Below are 25,648 nucleotides of genomic sequence, written 5' to 3'. Positions count from 1 at the left end.
AATTTGAATAATTTATGATTGAAGAGTATCCAGGTATCCAAAAAAAAGGAAATAAATTTTTCCTAAGAATTGTTCCCCCTGTATAGGAGGAAGCAGAAAGGAAAGGTAGAATTCTGAATAGAGACAGTAATGACTGATGGAAGAAAATAAACTTTAAACAAAAAGATCTGCTGGACATTTATATTTGCAATTACCATTTATGTAAAGAAATCTACGTATTAAAGGTTTTGGCATACCATGTCAGGTTTCTGTGTCTCTATAATGTTCTGGGACATCTATGATAAACATTTTCTAAACTTCTCAACCTAGGGTATAGTTCTGATTATTCTCACTAAAACACTAGTGAGAAGACTGTTCCCATTGCTTTCAGTGAAAGTAGATAAAAAAATCGATTGTGAAAAATGCTTGAATTTTAAACTCAAGTCTACAAGCTCACAGAATTCCTGCTTGTTTTCTCAGATCCAAGCCCTGGGTACCTGGTCATCTGACTGGAGAAAAGCAAACAATGCTTTGTGCGTGGGTCAGTTACCTAAGTATTGGTATCTAATGTCATTTATGATGCCTTCCACCCAACTCCTGTATGTGTCTTTCAAAAGACATGCCTTCTGCAGGATCTGTGATGTTCACGTCCAGCCACATGAGTATTTCGGGTATCCTAAGGTGCCTAAAGTGACCTTGCAATCTTCTGTTTAGGCAACTTAAACCCAGCCTTCATATTCAACAATATGTTTGTGCAACATCACAGACAGCTTGCATTGACCCTGTCAGGACAGTAAGCACCTGTTTAATTCTGGGTTGTGTAATCAGACCTTATCTCACAGAGTTATAGCAGGTACTGTTATGAGTGAAGCACAGAAGTATTCATGTAGCAAACACTGTATAATTTCTATAATTTAGAACTACTTACTCTTGAGGTCTGGAGCAGATCTGGAGCAGATCCAACATTTCCAGGGAATACATCCCAGACAGTGCACAGAGCATTACTTCCTGACAGAAGCAACCTTATTAATTTCCAGGGGATCCTTGATCCTCTTTTGTTGTTTTTACTTATGATAATTTAACTACTTTCAGCGTATTACTTGATCTTTCCAATCAAAAATTTTGCTTCCCCCTCAACCCCTCCAATTTTATTTAAAATGCCCAAAATGTCCATGAGTCTCTTGGTGCCATCACTTGACCATAAGGGAAAGCCTCCTGCCAAAGAGATTTTAAAACATTTCAGCACATTTTATACCTTTCAGTTCTGCTAAGCTTGCCAAAAAGAAGGAATAATGATGATATCGGTCAGATCCCAGGGGAAATCAATACGGTTTGTTTTGGACACCAAATACCATGGCTCACAAGCAGATCCTGGCACCAGCTAATAGCGTTTCAAAAGGCATTTTTGTTTGAGGAAGGAAGAGGGATCACCACAGTGCAGCACAGCAGAATCTCTTTAGTAACACAAAGTATTAGAATCCACCTTTTACCTTGAACAAAACCCCTGAATCAAATTTTAAAGAAAAGAGTAGGAATAACTTCATAACAGTTTTCCCATTCAAAAATCATATTCAGTGTGTACATTAAACTTCAGTTGTAGAAGGTCACATCAGAACAGTCGGAAACTACCACCGATGAAATTGGTTACAATATCTAAGTCACTGTTACATAAAATGCATTTACGGTATAATAGCTAAGGAATGCATGTAATTTAAAGAGGCCCCCTACAGCAATCAGTGAGACTGAACATATGGAGTATAGTAAGTCTCAAATCCATTGCATTTAGTGTACTGTGCAAGAGCTTTTTCTGTCCAGTGAGAACCCCTGGCTTAGCAAGAAAGTCAGACTGTCACATGATTATATTAGATTAAACCATTAACGACATCAGAAGAAGTATTCCTTTTGATTTTCATTGGCTGTGTTCTGCATGCTGAGCTCACTTTTCAACGCAGATTCAGCACTGTCTTCATTTTCAGATCCTTTTGCCTCGTTTTTTGAGTATATGCCTTTTTTTTTATAGATGCGTATGGCTATGGCTGTGATGCAAAGGAGGATGAATATCACAACTGCTATCACACCTAGAGGAAGAAGAGAGAAAAAAAAAGTCATGAGAAAGGACAGGCAAATAATAACACGTGGGCCAGAGAGCAGGACAAAGAAGGAATGACTACATCACATAATGGAAGGGCTTGTAGGGAAGCCTGCAAAATAAGAAGACATAACTGCTTTCAAATCAGAGACAGCACTGTAATATAAGCTTCATGGTGATTGTTTTGAAATATTGCACACTGTTAAAAATAAAAATTAAAAGTCCACAGGATACTGTTGTTTTTGAAATTTTCAAGTGGAAGACCACTGTAGATTAGAGGGGTTTCTTTTCCTCCTTCACAATCAGGAGCTAGATCTCTGCCAGGCTCCGAACTCAAGGCATGGCAGATTAGGAGCACTGAGGAGAGATAAGCATGACCTTACAGACTCTCAGCCCATCACCCCTCCTCCTCATTCTTCCTGTCATGATGGTCTCAGGCCCTTAGGTTCATGAATCAGAGCGTGGGCCAGGAGAGGAATTTGAGGAGAAATGAAACACAAGGGAGACAGATCATGTTTGTCAAAGGGGCAGAAAGCAAGACTAGGGTGTTGGTTGAGAAAAAGCAATAAGCAGCCTGGAAAACAGCTGCAATGCAGTGGTTCAGCTATACTAGATGAAGGGACAATCTGCTGCAAAACCTGGTCACCACTGCAAGAAAAATAAAAATACATAGTCTCTTAGCACTGTAAACAACAGCAGACCATCCAAAATTCAGCACAAGTCATTTTTCTTGTTCTCTAATAAGAGCATCCATCCATCATTGTAAGAATATACAGGTTTTTGTATGATATCTTCTTTTCTGAAGTGTGAGTATATTACTCATACTACAGTATGAGTAATCCTGTTCTTATTTAGATTAAGTAGAACAGTCCTTCAGTTTCACAATCACAGTGGATGCCCTCTGTAAGATCTTTTCTATAAACTTGCTCTTTGTGAAGTAGCTGAAGTGGTACCATTCTCAGTTACACTCATTTAAGGGTACTTTAAGCTTTTACTGAGTGTTGTAGAGCTTGCTTTGTTTTGACTTTAAACAAACATAGTTAAGCAGTAGAAAAATTGTGAATTCATATTCCCAAATGGGTTTAACTAAATGGTAAGGGTACTATTATCTTAAAAGGATTGTAACTACTTTAAATTAAAGTTAAAAAATTACTTTGTTGTTAGTACATTTAAAAATCCCCACCCATACTAAGTTACCTAGTACATAATGATCTTTATATGCAGATATGTATGTAAAATAATACTCATCTTTTCAGTAAAACAAGTTTTGAAAAAATGTGACATGTAAACAGTTCAGAAAAAATATTTTTAAATTCTGACCTCACTGAATTCAGTGGTAAAATCTCAGTTCATGTATATAAAATTATACAAGTGTAAGTATCACTTTACAAACAAGGAAGCTTCTAGACTTTATTATCTCTTATTTTACTATCTTTGGTATTACTGTGTTAAGGGTCACTGATCTCACAGTGTGCTTTGGGCATGCCCTGACCACAGCAGGTATTATTATTTAAATGACACACAGGTGACTGCAGGTTCTTAATTCCACTTTCCACAGAGTTAAACACTTTTCACCTCATCGAGAAGCCTTGGCAGCCTTATTCAGCTAAATTCCACTATTTCATTTGTCTGCTAAGGCTTTGAAAGCTCTTAAAAGGTAAACTTTTCCATTATTGAAAAGATGGAGAGGATGACCTTTTCATCCCGCTGCCCTCTTTATGTCAAGATAACTAATGCAAATTGAAACAGTGAATTACCCTGTGAAAACATCATCTTAATGATAAAAACCAAGTTTTTTTTTTTGTTTTTCTCCCCTCACTTCTTTCCAAGAGAATAAATACTAGCAGAAATTCTCACAGGGGATGATTGGCACAGGAGGCAATACTATTCCTTGAGAGAAAAATACTGAACTGACATAGACATATTATTGCTCCAATAGTGGTGACAGGAGTTTAAATTCTCCTGAGGTTCCCCAATCCCAAACTGTGCTCATGAAGTACTTAAGCACTCCTCATGCCTGCTAAAGAGACAGAATTGGTAGGCTTCCCCACTACAACAGAGATGGATCTTGTCTTAAGGACAATCAGCCAGAAAGACACAGTAATGGAATCTGAATATCCTGATTATCAGTCTTGCACTTTAAGCACAACACATCTATCCTAAGCTTTATACCCTATGTGTTCTGATAGGCATAAAAAGTAACTATCAACACAGTCACTTTAGGAGTAACTGAACTCTACATGGTTCTGCCCCTATTCCTCTGTTAAAATAAAATAAATGTTTTGGAAAACGTTTTTGGGTGATCATTTGTAGTTCTATTTCAGCTGACCAAAGTTACCAAAGAGAAATAGGAAGAAAATGGAGGATAAGTGATACTTCAAACCAACAGCAATTATTTTATTATTATTATTATTTTAACACACATTTTATTTTTAAACTCTAAATCAATGGAAGTGATAGTCTATCCATGAGTACATTGCTTTCCAAATGTGAACCTTGGATGAAACCTGTCAAAGGATTGATTCAAGCAGTGTTAAACATCATTTTCTGAAGAAAAAGTCTTTGTTGTTCAGATCTATTAAAGAAGATTATGAACCTGACTTGTGTAGCAAAAGGTAATGTTTTGGCAAAGTCAAGAAGAAAAGATAACTCTTTCTTAAATATATGCTATTTGTTACGACAAATCCAAGTACATTTTTAAGTCACAGACACCAGAATTATACAGGTTGGAAAACTGTTCTTACTGTCTTGTTTTTCAGCAGATTGTACCAATATATGGAAAGAATGATGGCACGAATTTATATAACAGGAAAATGTGAGAGCTATCAATTGCATTTGACTGTAGTGCTTGATTTTTGTTTGTCCACCAGTTGTAGTAAAATGAAGACTTTCTACTGGTTTCTTTGGGAACACAAAGCTAAACTGACTTCAGTATTGAAAGCATCATGGTTAGAAAAAAAAAAAAAAGGTTCCTACAAAATTTTTATAGTCCCTATTACCTCCAATAATTGCAGAGTCACTTCTGATTGCATTAGCTAAGGGTTTTCCCTCATCTATTGGTCCAGAGTGATCTGCAGCAGAAAAAAAAAAGAAAGAAAATGACAGACAAATAGAGAAGGGTCTTCAAGAAATTCTCACAAGGTTACAAGCTCGTTTACAAAGTGGTACAGAGGCAGCAGTGTGGGTCAGTAAGCATGCAAAGAAAAACAGTGATGTAGGTGACACTTTGCAGAGATAAAAAGAGAAAGTAAACATTCAGATGAATAGATAAGGGCTAGAGAAATGGAAGTAAGTACATATGAAAGAGAATTGTTTTCAAACTACCCCTGAGATATTAACCCACATGGAAAAATAAGAAGCCAATTGTGATTCAGGTCATGAGTGTTGTATTTAGATTTTGCTTCAGAGATCAGAGGAAGTGATAACCATATGCTACCTGCAAATGAATGGGTTGTTTCACTTGATGTTGAGTCAGCTCCAGCCAAAGTACCACAGTTGGATTCAGTGAAATGTCCCTTTACAATGACAGGGGCTGAGCTGCTGTGGTGCAGTGCAGCCTTCAAAGGAGCAATGTGGTTGAACTGCACTGAAGAGAGACATCCAACGAACCCCTGAGAGTTTGCCTTCATAGTCTCCTCATCTACGTCGCTGTTCTCTGCTAATCAAAAGGAGCAGAACACAATTAATCATAGTACACATGTACAAAATAAAGCGACAGAAGAATAAATGAATAATTAACCTGTGTTCCTCTGAGCATATTTGAGTTGCAGCAACATATGTAGATGCACTGAATCCCTTTCTTGCCTGTCTTTAATGAAAAGACAGTGAGATACATTCAACCTCTTTTTTTTTTTTTTTTTCTTTTTTCCAGATGATATTTGCTAATTAGCTAAGGGATATGTTTTTAAATCACAATAGCAAGTTCCAAAGCAAAAACTTTCTAACGTAACTAAAATATTTAAATCGAAATACAACACTTTTTCATTCTGCAAAAGAATGAGGGTACAGCATGTATCCTTCAAACCAACATTTTATTAGATGCCCTCATAAGGAACATATTCCTTCCACAGATTCATATACCTACTGTCATCATGATCAAGTCTATCAAAACAACAACTCTTTGAAGATCTCAGATTCTGAAAATCCATCAAGATATTTTCTGTGAAATTCTAAAAAATGATTAGTGTTCCAATTTACTACACATTTTAAAATATGATACCATAATTTTTCCCAAAAAGGAAAATTTATCTCCTCACCTTATTCTCTAGAGCTACCTTTCTGAATGCATGTACACAGCGTGGCAGAACTCTGTTTATTCTCCAGGTAATGCTCACTAATGCACTACTTTTGATGTGGAAAACAGACTGTTTATTATTTACTCTGGTAGTTCTAATTTAAGCAAAGGATCTGGAAACACTAGGTGTTCAAAGTGGACTCACAACGCAAGTCAATTTTCAAGTTTTTGAAAATAAAATGGGAATTTCATCTCATTCATTTCCACCTCCAGCATACCCTAGAACCCATGAGTGAACTTGTGATCTTTACAGTGGCTACCATGACAATTTCAAGCACCAACATACAGTGTACTCCTCAGTAAAATGTATTAAATTAATATTAAAAAATTGGTTAATGTGTTTGGGTAGAACGTTGCAAAATGGCACAGCAGTGTTTTCCTCATCTACTCTCTGCTTATTGCAATGATATATTATTAGATAGGGTGTCAGCCAAAAGTCTGCTCCCCTACACCGATGGAGTACATAAAAAGTTGGCTGTCTAACTGCCTCTTTTCTCTTTGCATCTGTTTGTGATGTTTGCCTCTGCACTGAAGGATCTGCTAGGACTGGATGTTTTAAGAAAAAGATTAACATTGAGGTGGCAAGTAAACATAGTACCAAACCCCCTGCAATAAAAATATATACCTCTAACTACAAGAAGGGTTGAAAACCTCACGAGTAGAGTGGTTTGTATTATTTTTTAGTTTTGTACACAGATCATTTATTAAATATTGTATGTGTATAATGTAAAAAGAAATTAGATGTTTTAAACCCTTTCAGTTCACTTGACTCCTTAATTAGAAAATACTGCTGTGATAAAGTAAAACTTTTTATTAGATCAAGCAATCTTGATGATAAAAGTTTAGAGAAGACGACCATTCTCAACTTTAGTGCTAAAGTAAAAAATTGACTGAAATGACACATATAAAACACAAATTGTTTATTGGAGATTGTATATAGTAGTAAACTGTAGTTATGCATCCTTAAGTATCTTTATAGCAATTTGTTTGCTAAATATACTCAAGTTTTTTCACCAGAGACAAATTACTCCACCAATATTTTTTTTTTTATTAAAGAAGGAAAAAAACCAAACCCACAAAAAAAACCCCTCAAAAGATAAACAGAAACTCAACAACTCTTGAATTCTGCTTCAGCCATCTATCCTCTGTGAAACAGTCAAGCAGAAAGTCAGCTGAGATACAGCTCATATCAGAACTTTTTAAGACAAGACCTGTCTTTTCCACGGGGCTGCTCTCCAGTGTCTCATCTCCCTGTCTGAAGGTACATCCAGAGTTGCCCCATCTCAGGTGCAGAATCCAGCACTTGTCTTTGTTGAACTCCGTGAACAGCTGGTGATTGCCCAGCCCCTTAATTTATCAAGATCCCTCTGCAAGGCCTCTCCGTCTTTGAGGAGATCAACAGCTCTTCCCAGTTCAGTATCATCAGCAAAATTAGTGCTCCTTTAAGTCCTGCATCCAATCATTTACGAAGCTGTTGAGGATCACTGGGCCTGATGTGGAGCCCTGCGGGACCCCACTAGTGACCAGCCAGTTTTACCCGAAGCATCCTGTGAGAGACAGTGTCAAAATCTTTACTGAAATCCAGAGAGATTACGTCAACTGGCTTCCCTTGATCAGCTGGGTGGGTTTCGTTGTCATTAAAGGAAATTAAGCCTGACAAGCAGGACTCTCCCCTCAGGAAGCCGTGCTGGCTGTGACTGATGACTGCATCGTCCTTCAGGTGTTTTTCAATACCTGCTAGAATAATCTTCTCCATAATTTTATCAGGCACTGAAGTGAGACTGACAGGCCTGTATTTTCCAGGGTCAATCTTCTTGACCTTCTTGAAAATCAGGACAACACTAGACATGTTCCTGTCAGCTGGAATCTCTCCAGATTCCCAAAGTCATTCAAAAATCACTGAGAAAAAAAATCATTATAAATACCTGATACATTTTTATCATCAATTTCTGGGGTCAGGAAATACTTTTTTTTTAATTATTTTGAATTTCAGCCAGTATTGTTTTAGAGTTATGCTTAAATGATCATTATTTTTCCATTCTCTGTGCATGCCTACGTACCAATTCCTTTCTGGACTGTAAGTTCTATAAATAAAATCTACATTCCAAAAGCTTGTATTTCTGTTTTTCAGAATCAAAACCCACAACCACCCATTTGATGGACAAAGAATTGACTGGAGCACCTTATCTAAACAGTTGCACCCAACATCTCAGTGTCTAAATGGAGATTGGTAACAGGTGGTGTTTCTTTGGGGTCCACAGCAGCACTGTTACTATTCAATATCCTTATTAATCCACATCAAGAGTAGGGTTGAGTGTGTCCTAAAAAAGTCTGTGGATGACACTGAGTGGTGCAGCTGACACATTTGAATGCCACCCAGAAGGGCCTTGACAGTCTTGAGGATTGGGACCATGTGAGCATCATGAAATTCCACCAGACCAAGTGCAGGGTTCTGCACCTGGGTCTCGACAATCCCTAAAATCAGTACAGACTGGGGGGGTCTGACACTCCCCCCTTGTCATGATCCAGTTATTCTAGAGATGCTTCTGCCTGAATTAAGGTGCAAACCAGATCACATGTCACAGTCATTAGTGGTTTTTATTTAACAGTAAGTGTGAGGTAGAGATAGAAAGAAATAGGAAAGAAAGAGAAAGGGGGAGAGAAAGAGTGTGACAGAGAGACAGATTTATCACCACTCTGTGGATTCCAATGGTGTCCTATTGATCTTCTTCTGGATGATGAGAGTCCCAGTCTTGTCAAAGTGGTGGTCACAGTCTGGATCCATCAAGGGAGACCCAGGGAGGTGAGAGAAGAAGACTCAGTGAGGGAAGTCCAGGGTGCTGAGGGAAGATCTGTGTGAGGGAAGAAGCCCATCTGGTGGAGGAAGAAGTCCATGGTTTTAAGGGAAGTCCCATGTGTGTGAAGTCCAGGGTGGTGAAGGAAGAACTCCAAGTGTGTTGAGTGATGTCTGTGCTGTCTTTTATTTGGCTTAGGCTAGGTATAAACACCCCCACACAAAACACCCCACCTTGGGGTGGGGAGTTTTACAGTGGATGATGAAATACTGGATCACGGGATATTTTGTGACTTCTAAGACCTTACAGCTGCTTCCAGTGTCCATTATGGCAGATGTTAATATCTTCAGGCCATCTGTGAATTGTCCTGATGCTTCCCCAGAGGGGACTTATCACAGCCGAATCATTTGTGTAGGGACAAAGAAACAGGATTTGCCTCTTTCCTCATCTTACCCAGCTTGTTGCCTGAGGTGGGTGTGCACACCCTCGGCACCTGGGTGGTTTCTTTGCCCATCAGAAGCTTTTAGCTTGGTTGTCTGAGCCATCAGTATTCCAGTCTTTCACACTTGTGGACACATTCTTCTCTTGGGATAACTCGAGAACAGTACCGCCTTATCAGGAGCTCCTGTCACAGTCCAAATTATTTGACATATTCAGGCAGAGGGGGGGGGCTTTGTTGTGCAGCTGCCTCTTTTGCACAGTTTGCTACAGTGGACAAAAGTCTTTCAGTGATGTTTAAGCCATAAACCCTTTCAGTGTCTCACAGTCCTCTGCTCCGCTCTTGTGAGACCCCACCAGAAGCACTGTGTCCAGTTCTGGGGTTCCCAGCAAGAGATGGGCATGACCCTGTTGGAGCTGGTACAGAGGAGAGCCACAGAAATGGTCAGAGGGCAGCAATACTTCTCCTATGGAGAAAGGCTGAGAAAATTGGGGCTGTTGATCATGGAGAAGAAAAGGGCCCAGGGAGACCTTACAGCAGCCCTCCCCTTCCCAAAGGAGGCCTACAAGAGAGCTGCAGAGAATTCTCACACAGGGATAGGACAGAGGGCAATGGCTTTAAACTGAAAAATGGTGGGTTTAGATTCAACATGAAGAAGAAATGCTTTACTATAAGGTTGGTGAGGCACTGGAACAGGATGCCCAGAAAAGTTGTAGATGCCCCATCTCTGGAAGTGTTCAAGGCCGGGTTGAATGGGGTTTTGAGTAACCTGGTCTAGTGAAAGATGTTGCTGCCCATAGCACAGAGGGTAAAAATAGATTATATTTTAAGGGTCTTTCAACTCAAATGATTCTGTATTTCTATGACCTTACACTGCAGCCTGTTAAATTAATTGCACTGGAAACACCACATTCAAATCTTTCTCAATTAATCCCCTTGCCTATCTATTTTTCAAAACTACTGTAGGTCAGAAATCATCTTAATTATGCTTCTCTGTTGTGAAATTGCACTGAAGATTTCATTTAGTCCTTTTTTTTTCTAGATGAGATTACATCAGGAGAGTGTGTACTTAGAACTGATTTTTGTGTGTATTTGTATGTGTATGTATGCACATCCATGTCTTACAGAAAGAGTTAATCTTCAATTTTTCCTCGGTATGAAGTAGAAAAATCAATTCATATACATTTTTATTTGGATTTACATTCTCTGAATGGAAATAGATGTCAGACAGAAACTGGGAGAGACTTACTGCCTGCCATCCGGTGGCATGATGGGCTATTTCAGATAATGTTTTGCTTCTCAGTAGAAGATCATTTTGGAAAACATAAGCATTTTTTACTATCAGGAGAGTATCTCTGAGTGTATTACCATGGCAGAAACACTGATTTATCAAAGCACTTATACTATTCCCACAGGTACTATACGAAAAATGGCAGATTTACATGGATCTTGGAGCAGCACCTCTATTCCACAGTAATAAAATTCCTCTAAATAAAAACATATGCAACTGAATGTGAAGAAAAAAACCTTCTTCAATGTTCTGGTTTAAGGTAGGTCTTACATAAAAGCATATAAATGGTTCCTATAAGCTTAGGGGAGAGCAAGGCGAATTAATCAATTGTCTATACTAAGTACAGAAGAAAACCCAATGTCTTCCAAGTCACATATCACATACTTCTTACAAGGAAAGCCTAAGGGAGCTGGGCCTGTTTAGACTCCAGAAGAGATGAATGGAGGGTGTCAGGAGGATGGACCAGGCCCTGCTCAGTGGTGCTGAGCAACAAGGCAAGAGGCAATGGCCAGAAACTGATGCCCAGGAAGTTCCACCTGAATATGAAGAAGAACTTCTTTACAGTGCAGGTGACCAAGAACTGGAATAGATTACCCAGGGAGGGAGTGTCCCTCACTGAGGTTATTCAAGAACTGCCTGAACACAATCCTGTGCCATATGCTCTGGGAGCAGTTTAGTGGTTGAATGTTCAAGTACCAACAAGATGGAGAGGGAGGAATTATCCTTACTAAATTTTGTTTTGGAATATGGTTCATAATTCCTGTTAAAAATTGTGTTTATTAAAAATAGATAGAATTGTTTCTAGTAATAGTGATAACCTGAGTGTTACATAAAATCATAAACATTTAAGACCTATAAGCTCTGAGCAACCCTGGTCTAGTGGGACGTGGCCCTGCCCACGACGGGGGAGTTGGAGTGAGGTTGTCTTTATGGTTCCTTCCAACCCAGGACATCCTATTATTCTATGATTTTATGATCCTGGGCTTCATCAAAAGCAGCGTGGCCAGCAGGTCGAGTGAGGTGACCCTGCCTCTCTGCTCTGGTGAGACTCCTCCTGGAGTACAGCACCCAGCTCTGGGGTCCCTGGCACAGGAAAGACGAGCACTTGTTAGAGTGAGTCTAGAGGAGGACCATGAAGATGATGAAAGGACTGGAGAACCTCTCCCATGGGGAAAGACTGAGAGAGTTAGGCTGTTCACCCTGAAGAAGAGGAGGCTCCAGGGTGACCTTACAGCACCCTTCCACCAAAGGAAGCCTCAAGAAAGCAGAGAGTGATTTTTTACGTGGACATGTAGTAATAGAACAGAGGGGCTTTAAACTGAACAGTTGTGGATTTAGATTGGAAACCAGGAAGAAATTCCTTACTGGGTGGGTGAGAGACACTGGAACAGGTTGTCCAGAGAAGCAGTGGATGTCCTCTCGTTGAAGGTGTTCATGGTCAGTGGATGGGGCTTTGAAGGACCTGGTCTAGGGGAAGCTGACCCTGCCCACAGCAGGGGTGTTGGAACTGGATGATCTTTAAGGTCCTCTTCCACCCAAACCTATGATTCTATGAAATTGCTTTAGGGGAATGAATAATATCCTTTAAATTTGTACCAGCATCAAATTTTCCTCTATCGCAGAGTTTTCCCAGTGTGAAAGACATGAAAATAATAATATCCTGAGAAATTTAGTCCAGGTTATTTCTGTTTTCTTTAAAGAACGTTAACAAAATCGTAACTGTAGATTGGTAAATTCCATTCTAATCATTTTTACAGAGAAACAGACATATCTTGAAGAATCATCACTAGACAAAATATTTTGCCATAACTTAACTTGACTTTAAAAGAACATTGAACAAAGACTTGACTTACCATGTTCTTAACTGTGTGCATCATAATCTAATCACGGGAAGTTTTTCAAGTATGTTATGTGATTAACAGTATTCTACCATCTTTGTGTGTGATTTCAACGTGATTTATTTTCTCTTCAGAACAGAAAAAATGAGGTATTTCATTATGCTTGATTGCCAAACGAGAGAGAGGGAGAAGTGTACAATCATCTTGTACTTGATCACCTTCTCAGGAAGCACTTACCCATGATTATATCTGTATTTCAACAGAACTGAGGTTTCTACATTGATTGTTATTCTGTCTCTAAATAAATCCATGACAACAAATGTCTTTCAATGAGATTAGAGTTATTTTCTGTGCCCCATGATGACATTTTGATCCATGTCTCAGAAAACACTGTAGTGTTCCACTTACCTAAAATCTTGCCAAGAGTGAGAGACTTGATTGCATTGAATTCTGTGCCTGAAGACAGAATAAACTTCATTCTTTCCTTCTGGTTTATCTGTAGAGTGATAGAGTGATGAACAAAGTAGAATAAGGGATGAGATAGTAGTCAAGATTTTCAAAATATCAGGTAAGATCAAGGTTAAAAATAAAAGGATCTGAGGAAGGTATTTGTTAGTTATAGCATAAAAACTCATAAAGGAATAGATTTTAGTTTCCTCAGATCACTGGTACCTCCCAAGCACTCAATTTAATAAGCCTTTATTTATCTTATTAAAAAGATTATTTTATTTTATTATTATTATTTATTATTATTTCATTAAAAAGATTATGATTATTATTTTAAAAAGATTTTTCTGATTCCTTCTTTTTCATCTATAAGATGAATGATAATAGTAAACCTTGAAAAATATGAAAAAGTTCTTTCCATTAAAAAAGATACTCAGTATTAAATTTATAAAGATTAAATGTTATATTGCAAATACTCTGCATCCCAGGGTACCTCTAGAACTACTTAAAGCCAAGTAGTATTTCATAATTAAAAATAGCCTCAAAATACAAAATTGTAATTTAGTAATTGTAAATTGTAATTGTAAATACTAGGATATCCAGGTTTTTAAAATTTCTATTAAAAAAACCAACACTTTTTTGCATGTTAGTAGGTATCAATAGAAAAATAAATATTTCTTTTTTATCACAAAAAATATTAAAAAGTATATTCTCCTTCATAGCCACATTCCTTTGATGATGTAAAAGAGACCACAGAAAATTTTACAAAAGACTACCTGGGTGACAATGTAGTTGTACTGAAGTTAAATGCAGAATTTGAATCAAAAAAGCAAAATGCAAAACCCAAAGCAAACAATAGCAGTCACACGTATTTAACAAATTTTGAAAGTTTAACCATCAAGCAATTAATTGCATTTTCATATAAAATTATGAGGCAATTTTAGCCTTCTGAAGTAGACAAGATTAACATGAAAGATATTGGCTGACATAAATTTTCACTGTGCATCATGAGATTGTTAAGCTTCACCTTGCTTAACTGAAATATTGAAACACTTTGTTTGGGGCTAACTGCCTTGTTGCAACTTTGCATTTTCTGCTTTATGATGATCAACCTTTTGTTTTGGTTTGGTTTGGTTTGGTTTTTTTCCTGAGTTACCTCTACAAAGAGCATTTCCTCCTCTCTGTTAATCTTCACGTGTTGCAGTTGTCCATCAGCCATGCTTTTGAAACTGATGCTGAAAACATCAGGGCCTTGATGGCTGTCTAGCTTGTACCGAATCTGTAAACTCCCTGAAGGGACAGATAGAGCAGAAGGTGTGGTAAAGGACAGCTGCAGGTGGACTACAACGTTCTGCTCATCCTCTGGAAATCAAGATCCATGTCAGACCCAGGCCAGTCATGAGCAAAGCATGTTCCACCTCACGTGGTGGGGATGATACTACAGTTATTTTACATCCAAATATGTACCTGGGATAGCACAGAACCTTCTGTGAGCATAAAACCACTGTGACTGCGAGGAGTCTTTTATAGACCCAGAGATGTAATTCAGTCTGTGGAGGTTTCTTATTTAAAAAAAAAAAAAAAAAACAAACCACAATTATTTAGATTTAGAAGAAAGAATGGAAAGGAAAAATCCAACTAACATTTAATGTTCAGCTTAACTGAACATTACACATAAAAATACACATAATTTAACTGTTACGTGTATTTTCACAGGTGTGTATACATATATATTTTCATTAGTATTTAAGTAGTTTATGAAATCAGATGAATGAAATGACCTCTGATTAATGTGGGGAATGGATATTGCACTTTCAAAAACTATTTAATTATTTATTTTTAGGATGGCAATTATTAGGGCTCATGAGTAGCACGCGGCTCAGATAAATTTTTGATTTTCATTTCAAAACTTCCAAAACCCCAAAAAATTTCCAAAGGACTTTCAGAAATAAGTATTTTCGACAACACCATAAAAGAACTGCAGCAGAAGTTGAAACTACAGTAGGAGGAATGTTTTCACGTGGAAAGAATCTTTCTTGACGCAGGAGAAAACGCAAAAAATTCCGTCTAAAAGCAGCGACATGACAATAAACAGTTCTTGTTTCAGGTGTGGAGATCAGAGGGAGTGTGGGCTGACAGTTGTGATGTTCATTGGTGTCCCCAGACAGCCGACCCGAACACTCACCGTTCCTGGTGAGGATGACCGAGAGGTACTCCTTGTAGAAGGAGCTGACGTACAGCAGCAGGCTCGGTGTCCGTGTTGTCCGAAAGGCAAACGTGATTGCTTCCCTGTTCAGTGTCATGTCAGCATAGAAAGATGACGCGTGAGAACTGGAATTTTTAGCCAGCGTGTAGTATTCCTGGAAGTTGTAGGTCACGGAAGCGCCAGTCCCAAAATAGGCAGAGATCTCTGAAACAAAAAGTGATTAACTATTTAACTTTCATGCACAATAATATTACAGCTTTTCCTTTTCTTTTTCTTTCTGCTAGAGAATGAAATAAAATGCTTTCTTGACTATAGTAACAAAGATAAAAAAATATAAATGGACCAACCCTTCAGAACTACAGAGAAACATAAGACCCAACCCCAGCTAGATCAAAAGTTCATTTAGATGTGTGTCTTAAATATCTGTTTCATGAAGAAGTGCAGCTTTTTTGTCTATTATTTGTCTAGTGTTCATCCTAGTCCTCAAGCCCAAGATATTATGGCTTATATGTATACTGCTCCTAAAAAGAAAAGGGCTCAGCAATTTGAACCCTAACAGGTAGATTACACTTGGCCACACCCGAAACACGTGTGTGGGAAAAAGAGACTGGTCAGGTGGGAAAGAGTAAAGGAAAATACCAGCTAGGTTATGATCTTCTTATGGATGGTGGTGGACAGGGAAGGATGTCCCACAGCTGCCTTATTTTTGTGGTGGCAGTGATGTCTGGGCAGGTGTTCTGCTCAGTAATTGAGAGGGACATGCTGTTGTGGCATATGAGCTGCTTAGTGCTTTGCAGAATGCACTTAAAACATGGAGGAAGCAAGCAATTTTTAGCAAAGCTGAATTACAGGCAAACACCAAAAGTTCTAGACAAGCTTCCACTTTTAAGTTCAAACCTGATGGATTGTGATCATCTCACAGTATGATGCCTTCACCAAGAAACTACTTTAAGGTGGCTGGAAAAATGGGCTCAGTTTCTTGCTTTGTTCTCCAAATTTAGTCCTAGTTTTGAGATTAATGTTTGAAAGACATCAAATGTTTTACCATGCAGTTGCTAGATTTACTATACAATCAAAGGAGTTGCATGAAAATGATGATCCTCTCAGGTTTCCTGCTGAAATATTGTATGTTGTAAGTTAACTCTGGAAGAACAATGTCTAGCAAAACTTACAGATATTGAAAAAAATTAACATAATATTTATCTACATTATGTAAACCAAATATTTTGCAAGCATTTAAACATATCTTCAAAGGGCTATAGAGATCTTGATCTGAACTGCACAGTCCCATTTTCAATAGTTGATAAAGCTAAAAGACATGCTTGCCTTTCTTACAGAACGGACCAGCATAGGCAGAGAAAGTGCAGTCACAGGAGAATCCACTGTATTTCTCTCTACATTTTCCACCATTATGACACAGGTTACCATAGCTGCTACAATGTCCAGGACAGCCTGGTTCAACTCCTGGTGTAATCTTTGCTCTCTCTTCCAGATCAAGGGCCATTCCATTCAACTGTAATGATCTAATGCATCCCAAAAATCCTTTCTGCCTGGATGCTGTTCCCCCTGAAAATAAATTCATAACAGCTTTTAAAACTTTAAAAATTGATGTGCAAAAGCTTCTTTATGTTTTACAGCCTCTGAATGGCATATTATGACTTTCCAAGATACAAGCCTATGCATGTGAAAATATTTCTAAGTAGCTTTAAAAGCATATCTGATTTGGGTTTTGGTGGTTTTTTTTGGGTTTTTTTTTCCCAAGTAATTACAGTGAGCACTTGAAAATTTAATGAGAAACAAGAACATTTTACAGTAAGATAGCAAGCAATGAAACACACTTCTATAAATTCACAAATGAGTATGGTCTAAAAAGTATGCTTTTTTTTTTTCTTCTTTTAGGTTTTATTTTGAGGAGAGGAGAGGAGAGAAGAGGAGAGGGAGAGGAGAGGGAGAGGAAAGGAGAGGAGAGAATTGTATATTCCAACACAATTATTCACATGAACACTATCTGAATAAAACAACACAGACAACTTGCAAGAGCTTTTATAGTCAGCTCTATATATAAAAGAGACGGACGTGTATCAGTTAAATTTGTCAAATTATTTGACTAAAATAATCACTTCAGTCAATGGTCAATTACTTCCTAAAAAGTTGTCAGAATGTTCAACTGCTAATACAGTATAATGTAGTATTAGATTGTTTTGGGAGCAAGGGTTAGAAGGACTAGAGACCAACACATCATCGAAATATTTAGAGAAAGTGTTCAGAGTTGATAGCACCATCTTCTACCCTTGATGTCTTTTGGGGCACAGGTCAGAATTCTGATCAGAGCACACAAGACTTTCCTGTCCATTTAATTTCTCCTAAGGATTCACAGTTTTTGTAGCTGCAGTTTTAACACCACCAGTCACCTTCTGTGCATTCCTCCTCAACACACAGCAAATAAAACTTATGTTATTTTAGTATGACTTTCTCACAGCAGATCTAAACAAAAAGCAGAACCAACTTTACATGCTCCTATACTGCACACCATACATATACATCAGAAACTCATGAATTCGTAATAAGGCAATATTAGGCAAAGAACACTACCATGTATATAACAAATACCTCTATATAGCTTTTTGCAATAACTAAAAACAAAAAAATTAATTCTTTTTTTTACTCCTTTTCTTCCTTTCCAGCATTTTATTTAAATCCCTTAGTGTCATATATCAACATAAGAAGTTGTGGATGAAGACAGACAACAGAATTTCCTTAAAATTATAGAAATGGCACATTTTCCGTCAGCAGATGACATCATCTCAAAAGGTGGTGCAAACCTGGGCCCTTGGATTGTCCTTCAAAAAAACGCTCAAAGCAAGTAAACTCCCTTTGAAATCCTGTCCAGCAGTAACTATTGGCTAAGGCACTCAAACTGTAATCTCAAAACAGTGCAACATCCCCATGGACTTTTCACAAAGGCTCTCGTGCCATCACACGAATTGTTTTCAAGACACCCGTTTGCCGTCTGCTTTCCTTCCCCCTGCCCCCTGGCCTTTTCGTATGTTTGTGATGATAATTAGGAAATATCCAGTGGAGTGCCTACCTACAAAGAGCTGGCTGTTGAGCTGCAGGCGAATGTGTCCGTCGGGTGGAGCGCTGTGAGACCTCTGAGGGAGCCGGTCTATTTGCAGGGATGCCTCTTTGACATTCCGTTCAGCCTTCACATAGTGCCACTGGTTGTCGTTTAAGGGAGTGGGTGATTGCACTGTGACCTCAGTAGGCCCATTTCCAACATCAAATGAAAAGATCACCTCGGATGGAGCTAGAAAGGGGATAGTAATAATGGGCTTTTAGACTATTTCGTAGTTATTTGGGTCAGAAAATCACTAAGCAGCAGAACAACTTACTTTAAGGCCTATCCGAGTATTTCGTGGGGTAGGACTGTTTTAGAGGAAAAGTTTACTTTGGGGGCCTACAGTTCACTCTTCACACTCACTGACATTGAGAGCAGTGATTTATCCACAGCATGGAAATTAATCTGTTTTTTAGGCCCCTAGAGAGAAGAGCAGTCAGGAAGCAGTAAAATGTGCCAGCTTCACTATTTTTTCAGTTTGGAGAAAATGTATGTATCTCTTGATTACCTGTTAACTGATTGCCATTGTTAATTATATTTAAATTATCACCACTGTGATCCATCCAGCATCTTCTACTGTCTATTTGCTTTTGTTATTTATTCACACAGTCTCTACAAATATCAGGGGCCAAATTTTTGTGGTGTTTATAAGACTATGCATACAGTGATTTAAATTGAATCTTTCTCTAAGCAACGTTCACATTACACAGTTTTATAGTTTGCTTAGAAAATCGCAACTGAATCTTTGCAGGTCAAAATAACAAGATGAGGAATATGCCAGAAACTGAAGAACAGAAACTTGTGAATATTCTCTCAAAAACTTTTTCTTTCACATGACCAAGGATAATTATGTATAAACCCCAGTAATCTCTAAACAAGGGATTGGCATAATTTTGAATTATTAAGGATTTCATTAGAGGATTATAGGTCTGAGAAGATTCCATGAATCCTAAAAAAAAGGTTTCCATTTAGAACATTGAATTCTGATAGAAAAGCAAAATAGAAGTAGTCAAGGGAAACAGACCAGCTTCAGACAACATTTTAAAGAGAAATTCACTGAATTAGAACAAAACATTCAATAAAATATTTTTATTTTCTTTTCAGCTTTTAAACATAGATTAGACCTTTTATAACATTTAGATCCACTTTGGCCAACCTTTAGACTGAGTAATGCCACATGTTTGCAATCCCTTAAGCCCTGAATCTTGTTGTTATAAAGTATTTTTCTATAACAGATGAACCTGAGAGAGAAAAGTAAAATGATAAATACATAAACCATTTCATTTATCAAATAAAGCATAATGTGCAATTTTTAAACAGAAAGACTTTTGCAATAAATGAGCTTTTCTGCTTAAAAATCAACTGTTTTAAACAATAATATGAAATAATTGATGTCTAAAACCAGTTCTTTGGTAAAATGAATTTTAGGATAAATTTGTTTTATTCAAACAAAATTGAGAGCTCAGTCTCTCTTTACTGAGGCATAAAAGAAAAGAAAACAAACAAACCAACCACACAGTAGGAGAACAAAAGCAACAGAAACTCCATGTGACTGGCTAAAGAGAATTTCTGCTGAATGTTACCTTCTGCAGGGAGGTCTTTGTAATCCTCTGGATGCTGTTGGAGTGAAGCCTGAAAACACAAATTCTGCTTTGAACTCACTGAATGTGCCTATTAAATAGCATATCAGAATCTGATAAATAATGTTACTGTTCAGATTTTAAAGGTAAGAAAACACACAATAAAGATTTTGAAACAACCACTGAAATAACGAATTCTGTTAGTAGCACTAAAAAAATTAATATAATCTTGAAAAAAAGGGAACTAATGGCAGAAGTTCCATAGAGGAAGGCACAAACAACAGAGATGACCATGTGGTCATACGTTGTAGTGTCTGAAGGCTAACAACAATATGTCAGAAAAAGTGAAAAATATAATCAACTTAACATTCTATAATATTTTAGGTGTTTCTTGCTAAAAGCAACTACACTGCAAATTTGAAAGAAATTTAGGATTTATAAGAGCTGTGATGAAAGCACCTGTGGAAAGTTTGCCACAGGGTGAGGAAGGATGTTGTCTGGGTTCCAGAATTTGTCATCTTGCAACAAAGGACAGAGGCAAAGAGCACTTTGGTCGTCTCTTGGGCAGCAGAAGAGGATGCATCTCGGAGTTCTAGTCTGACACAAAAGTACTTTTTGGGCCCTACCTACCCCGGTGTTACTCAAAAATTATGCAAGAAGCATTGCAGGGACTCCTGTGGTCCTGCTGCATTCAAACATAGGCAGAGCACAGCTATAGATTGGCAAAGTGGAGTGGAAGATGCGGTTGATGGCAATCAGAGAGAGTGGTTGGTGGCTAATTGTGGCTAAAATGATTAACAGGGAGCACAGCCATAGAGAACCATTGAGAGTTTTGAGTATGACCATCATATGCAGAAGCAGAAAGGGATTTTAAAGTAATATGCAACAGAATGCAAGGTCCAAGTGCTTTCCATAAAGGAAACAACAGAATTGCACCCATCCTGGACAAAAGGTTGCTACTTTGGGCAGACAAAGGCCATCAGCAGCTGCATATTGGACTCTTCTGAACTATTTCCAAAGCAACTGCAGAAGCCCAAGAAAATCAATACACCAGTGTTCCCAACCCTACTTTAAATTTCTGTTTAACTGATTGGAAATTAACCCTCACTAAGCATTCAGTGCAAAGTACTCAGACCTTTGTCTAGAGCATGTAAACTGTGGTCGTATAAGTATTTCATAGAGCATACTGTTCAGAACTGAATTGGCCTTGTTGCTTTCAATACCACTTCTTCTGCAGAAGATTACAGGAAATCAGGAAAAAACAGCTTTTTATAATTCAGTGAAAAGTCAAAAAAAAAAAAGAGATCAAGTATCATCTTCGAGACAATTCTCTTACTCTCTGTTTTAAGATACAGTTAAGATGCCACCTCCATTCTTACAACAGTGTTCTAGAATATGTACACAGACACACTGCAGTGTTTTTGACTTCAAAAAACCAAATAAACATCACTAAGCTTCACATTTCCTATTAAGATTCTTGTTCTGACCCTTTTTTTGTTTGCAAAGTTAGGCTTCAAATTCTAAAGATCCTTGCTTCATAAATAAAAGAATTAGATACAAAGTTTGAGATCAATAAAAGGTTAAGAAAAGTGTTCCTAGGTACTGAATGTCAAATGTTAATGGCAGAATGAGTTTTAAACGTTTTATTACATCATCGTCTCAAACAGTGACACCTGATATTTACATTATTGTTACTTATTGTTACACAAATGAAGGACATTAATTTATTAATGCAACAATGACTATAGGTTTGTAATTTGCATTCACATCTGTTATAAAGGAGTACATGATGATGAAATCTAAATGATCCTATACAATATGTAATGTTCAATGTTATTTTTTTTATTATTTTTTGAGAAAGGGACTTGTGATGGAAATGTATATTACTCATTTCTGATTGATATTTCCCTCAGTAAAAAACAGATAATTCTGGCTCCAGCACAAACAATTCTACCTATCAGTTAGCTATGGCATGTCTACTCAACAAATTAGTGTGTTTATGGAAGTGAAGGAGTATCTCTACATGCTGTACAATGAGATAACTTTGCTTTATAAATGTTGAAAATATAGATCATTTCAGCCCTTTGCTTGCTGTCATGCCTCACTACTCACAAGTCATATAATACCCATAATTATACAGCAGTTTGGATGCTTATGCACGGATGGGACAAGTGACATGAGTTGTCCATATTATTATAATATTATTCTGAAGAAAGACGTACGGTCTTTAGCCAAATGTCTGAATAAATTTAGTTCTCATGAGCCTTCCTTTAATGCCTCCATGATTTAAGTGTTTATTTTGAAAATGGAAAATCATTTGTCAGACAAGAACATCATCATTGCTTCAGAGAGCCTCCACTGAAGTGCTGACCCAGCCCGTTTTCTGTATTACATGGAGCTGAGATGATAATGCTGATCTCCTTTAAACTGTTCATGGAACTTTAACAGAAGGCAGTTCATACTCTTGGTAAACACGACAAAAACAATGTTGAAAACAGGGTAGTTTAAAATATAGCACTATCATTTGAGATAATGCAAAATAAGTGGATCAAACATTACACAATATTCTGTAAATGTACTACCAAGAGAAGAACACAGTAGGTGTTTCCCTGTTTGTTTCATTAACATAAGACATTAACGTGGATAAAAAGCCAAGCAAGCAGAAGATTTTACTTTTTGATGAAAAAATATTAAAGTTTCTATAGTAGTATTTTTGCAATATAACTTATGTATTTATTTTTACTCTTCTCTGGAAAATACTTGAATCTGATAACAAAATGGATATGTAAAAAATTGAGGAACTGTCTAAAGAACTCTCAGAGTGACCTGGCAAACATAAGACTTTTCAACTAATGGTGCATTTCAAATTAATCCAAAGCTTTATGAAACAGTGCTTCAACCTTTTAAATATTCTGCCTTTTAAATAAAACTAAAATATTCAGTCAACTTAGATAAAGGTTTCATTGCACGTTGATCGTCTTACTGGATTCAGTGGGATATTTGACTTTCTCATGCCACAAAAATTTACTTGTAAGTGGAAGTATAAGGATTTCGGTATGTACAAATAAAATTAAAAAAAAAAAAAAAAAAGAAAATAATCAGAAAGTGTGACTAGATTGGGATACTGTGCCACAGAAGGTCTGAGTCACACACTGTGGCCAAGTAAATCCTCCAGCAACCACATGCAATGCCTGGCTTGAAAATTTGGTGGGAGAGAATTTGGTGGCAGGGATGCAGTGAATGTGGGAAGCAGGAGCAGTCAGAGCACTCAGGGGCTGATTGCTGTGCCCTTAGACTAAGAAACCTCTGGGACAGAAAATGTCTTTGGTTGGGTACTTGAATTACACTGTCAGCACTGGAATTTTTTGCATAATGATGAAGATCTGGTAGTAGCAGTAGAAGTCATAAAGCCAGAGAACAGTTTCAAAATAAATAATTTCTAATTTAATTGAAATGAAAGCAATTATAATAATAACAACAACAACATTCACCAGCAGTCATGTTACTTACAGTATAACTCTATCCTTATGAAGTCTTGAATTCCCAGGTTCTCTAAAAACACTCCTGAGGAAGCAGTAGTTTTAAAGAAAAATGAGACATCTGCACTGAGCTCTCCGTGGAAGGTGGGGAAATGCAGGTAGGATGTCTCTGTGTTGAAGGAAGCTGAATTCCAAAATGTTCCTGGTTGTCAAAATGAAAGATTGATGGATATGGTGTTATCTAACATTGCCAGTATAAATTTTATAACCAACAAACAAAGGAAAGTGCCCAGGTCTAAGATGGGGCTGCAGTGTTAAGAGAGTCTGATATCCACAGAAGCTTCCTGGTTACTCTATAAAACAAACAGGGGTACTTGGAAACAGAAAAATTAGAGTAAAGGTGCTCAGTTCAGGCAGCCAAAAACCAATTAGTAGGAAACAAAAGAAATCACATCTCAGCTAGGAAGTCTGGTTATGGTCTGATGTATCCTTCCACAAAGTAAGCAAATACTGCAGATTTGAATGTAGTACTATCTTGCATTGCAAGAGTAGCAGCTGAGGAGTTGGGGTTGTCTGGCCTGGAGAAAAGAAGGCTCGGGGGAGACCTTATCACCCTCTACAGCTATCTGAAAGTGGTTTGTAGTGAGGTAGTTTTCAGTCTCTTCTCCCAGGTAACAAGTGACAGGGTGAGAGGAAATGGCCTCAATCTTAGATTATAGACTGCAAAAATTTTTTTCACTGAAAGGGTTGTAAAGCCTTGGAACAGATTTCCCAGGAAAGTGGTGGAGTCACCACGCATGGAAGTCTTCAGAAAGTGTGGGGATATGGCACCTGAGGCCATAGCTTAATTGTGAACCTGATGGTGAACATCACAGCTGGACTTGATGAACTCGAAGGTCTTTTCCTTGACAATTCTGTGATTAGCCAGGATATATGAAAACAAGGAGATTTTTTATGCATATTTTCTCACATAACAAGACAAGAGTGATATTATCACTGTAGTCCAGTGAAGTTTTACCAGATATCACAAAGAATGTAGGACACATATCCTAGTAATTACTGTAGAAGGTAATTAAAAAAATTACAAAGGTATCTTCTTCCTTAGTTGACCGCAATTTAGAAACCCATACACATTCTTACTTACATGATTAAGTCAGTTTTAATCAAAAAAAAGTTGCAAGATCAAGCATAGATATTTTTCCGTTTTGATTTATCTTCATGCTGGCATTCAATCATAATTTCCTAGATTTTTTTATTATTAAAAAGTTTATGTAAATTCTCTAAAACACCCTCCTCTAATAATTACATAATCTTTATTGAAGGTGTTCAGCTAGCAGTAGTTTGTTATTCTTCCTGAATTCTTACAGATGTATATATATATATATTAAGGCATATTACTTTTGAGATCAAATGTGTCACTCGACACCACCCTGCTGAATTGGTCAAGGCTGTTGCACATTCTCTTGGTAACGTTGTGATCTGGGTCTAAATGTTACAGAAAACCATAATTTTTACCACAACCACACTCAGTTTTTAGGGCGGGAAGGGGAAGAAAAAGCCGAAAAGGTTGAAAGTTTCTCATTTCTCCGCAAAACCAAATGCTGTGACACGGTGTACACGGGGGTCTAGTCCACAGCCCGGTGAAGTGATATCACAGCCCATTCCCTCACTCCTCCAGAATATTGCAGTCTCAGTGAGGGTCTGGATGCACGGCAGGATTTTCACAAGAGATCTGGCAAGTGCTCGCTGTGACTTTCCTGCCAGCTCTCACAAGTTAAAGCAGCCACCGGGACGACTTCTGCGCGGAAAGGTGGCTGTGAGCAGATGGCTCAGGCTGGGAGGGGAGAGCTCAGCTTTGCACCTCGCTCTCCTGCGCTGCCTGGCAGGCTCCTTGAAGTTATTACCCTCTGAAAAGCGCTGCCAGCCAAAGGCAGCAACCTTACGTGCTGGCACCAGTTTTAAGCCGCTGTTTTCCTCAGCTGTTTGGGGTCAAGGCTCCAGCAGAGCAAACTCCACCACAGTTGTGACTGGAGTATTCAGAGCCATTTAAAAATAATGGGCTGGCGCTTGTCAGTAATTCAAACACAATAGGA

General features: G+C 37.8%; 1 protein-coding gene across 1 annotated transcript in view; it reads right to left on the bottom strand.

Moving 5' to 3' along the window:
* Nucleotides 1-1,415: 1,415 nt before the first annotated feature.
* The window catches only part of CNTNAP4 (contactin associated protein family member 4), a 146,992-nt gene continuing 122,759 nt past the window's right edge, over nt 1,416-25,648 (bottom strand). Inside the window, exons 16-24 of the mRNA XM_050330957.1 lie at nt 23,587-23,757; nt 18,467-18,685; nt 16,705-16,944; nt 15,358-15,582; nt 14,329-14,462; nt 13,134-13,221; nt 5,505-5,726; nt 5,068-5,139; nt 1,416-2,057 (exon numbers count right to left, since the gene is read on the bottom strand). Coding sequence (XP_050186914.1) covers nt 1,864-2,057; nt 5,068-5,139; nt 5,505-5,726; nt 13,134-13,221; nt 14,329-14,462; nt 15,358-15,582; nt 16,705-16,944; nt 18,467-18,685; nt 23,587-23,757 — 1,565 coding nt within the window. The 3' untranslated portion in view covers nt 1,416-1,863. The remainder of the gene's footprint in view (nt 2,058-5,067; nt 5,140-5,504; nt 5,727-13,133; nt 13,222-14,328; nt 14,463-15,357; nt 15,583-16,704; nt 16,945-18,466; nt 18,686-23,586; nt 23,758-25,648) is intronic.

Source organism: Myiozetetes cayanensis, unplaced genomic scaffold (assembly GCF_022539395.1).
Source record: "Myiozetetes cayanensis isolate MyiCay16 unplaced genomic scaffold, myiCay2020 scf46, whole genome shotgun sequence".
Taxonomy (NCBI): domain Eukaryota; kingdom Metazoa; phylum Chordata; class Aves; order Passeriformes; family Tyrannidae; genus Myiozetetes; species Myiozetetes cayanensis.
This window is presented reverse-complemented; position numbering and strand designations above follow the sequence as displayed.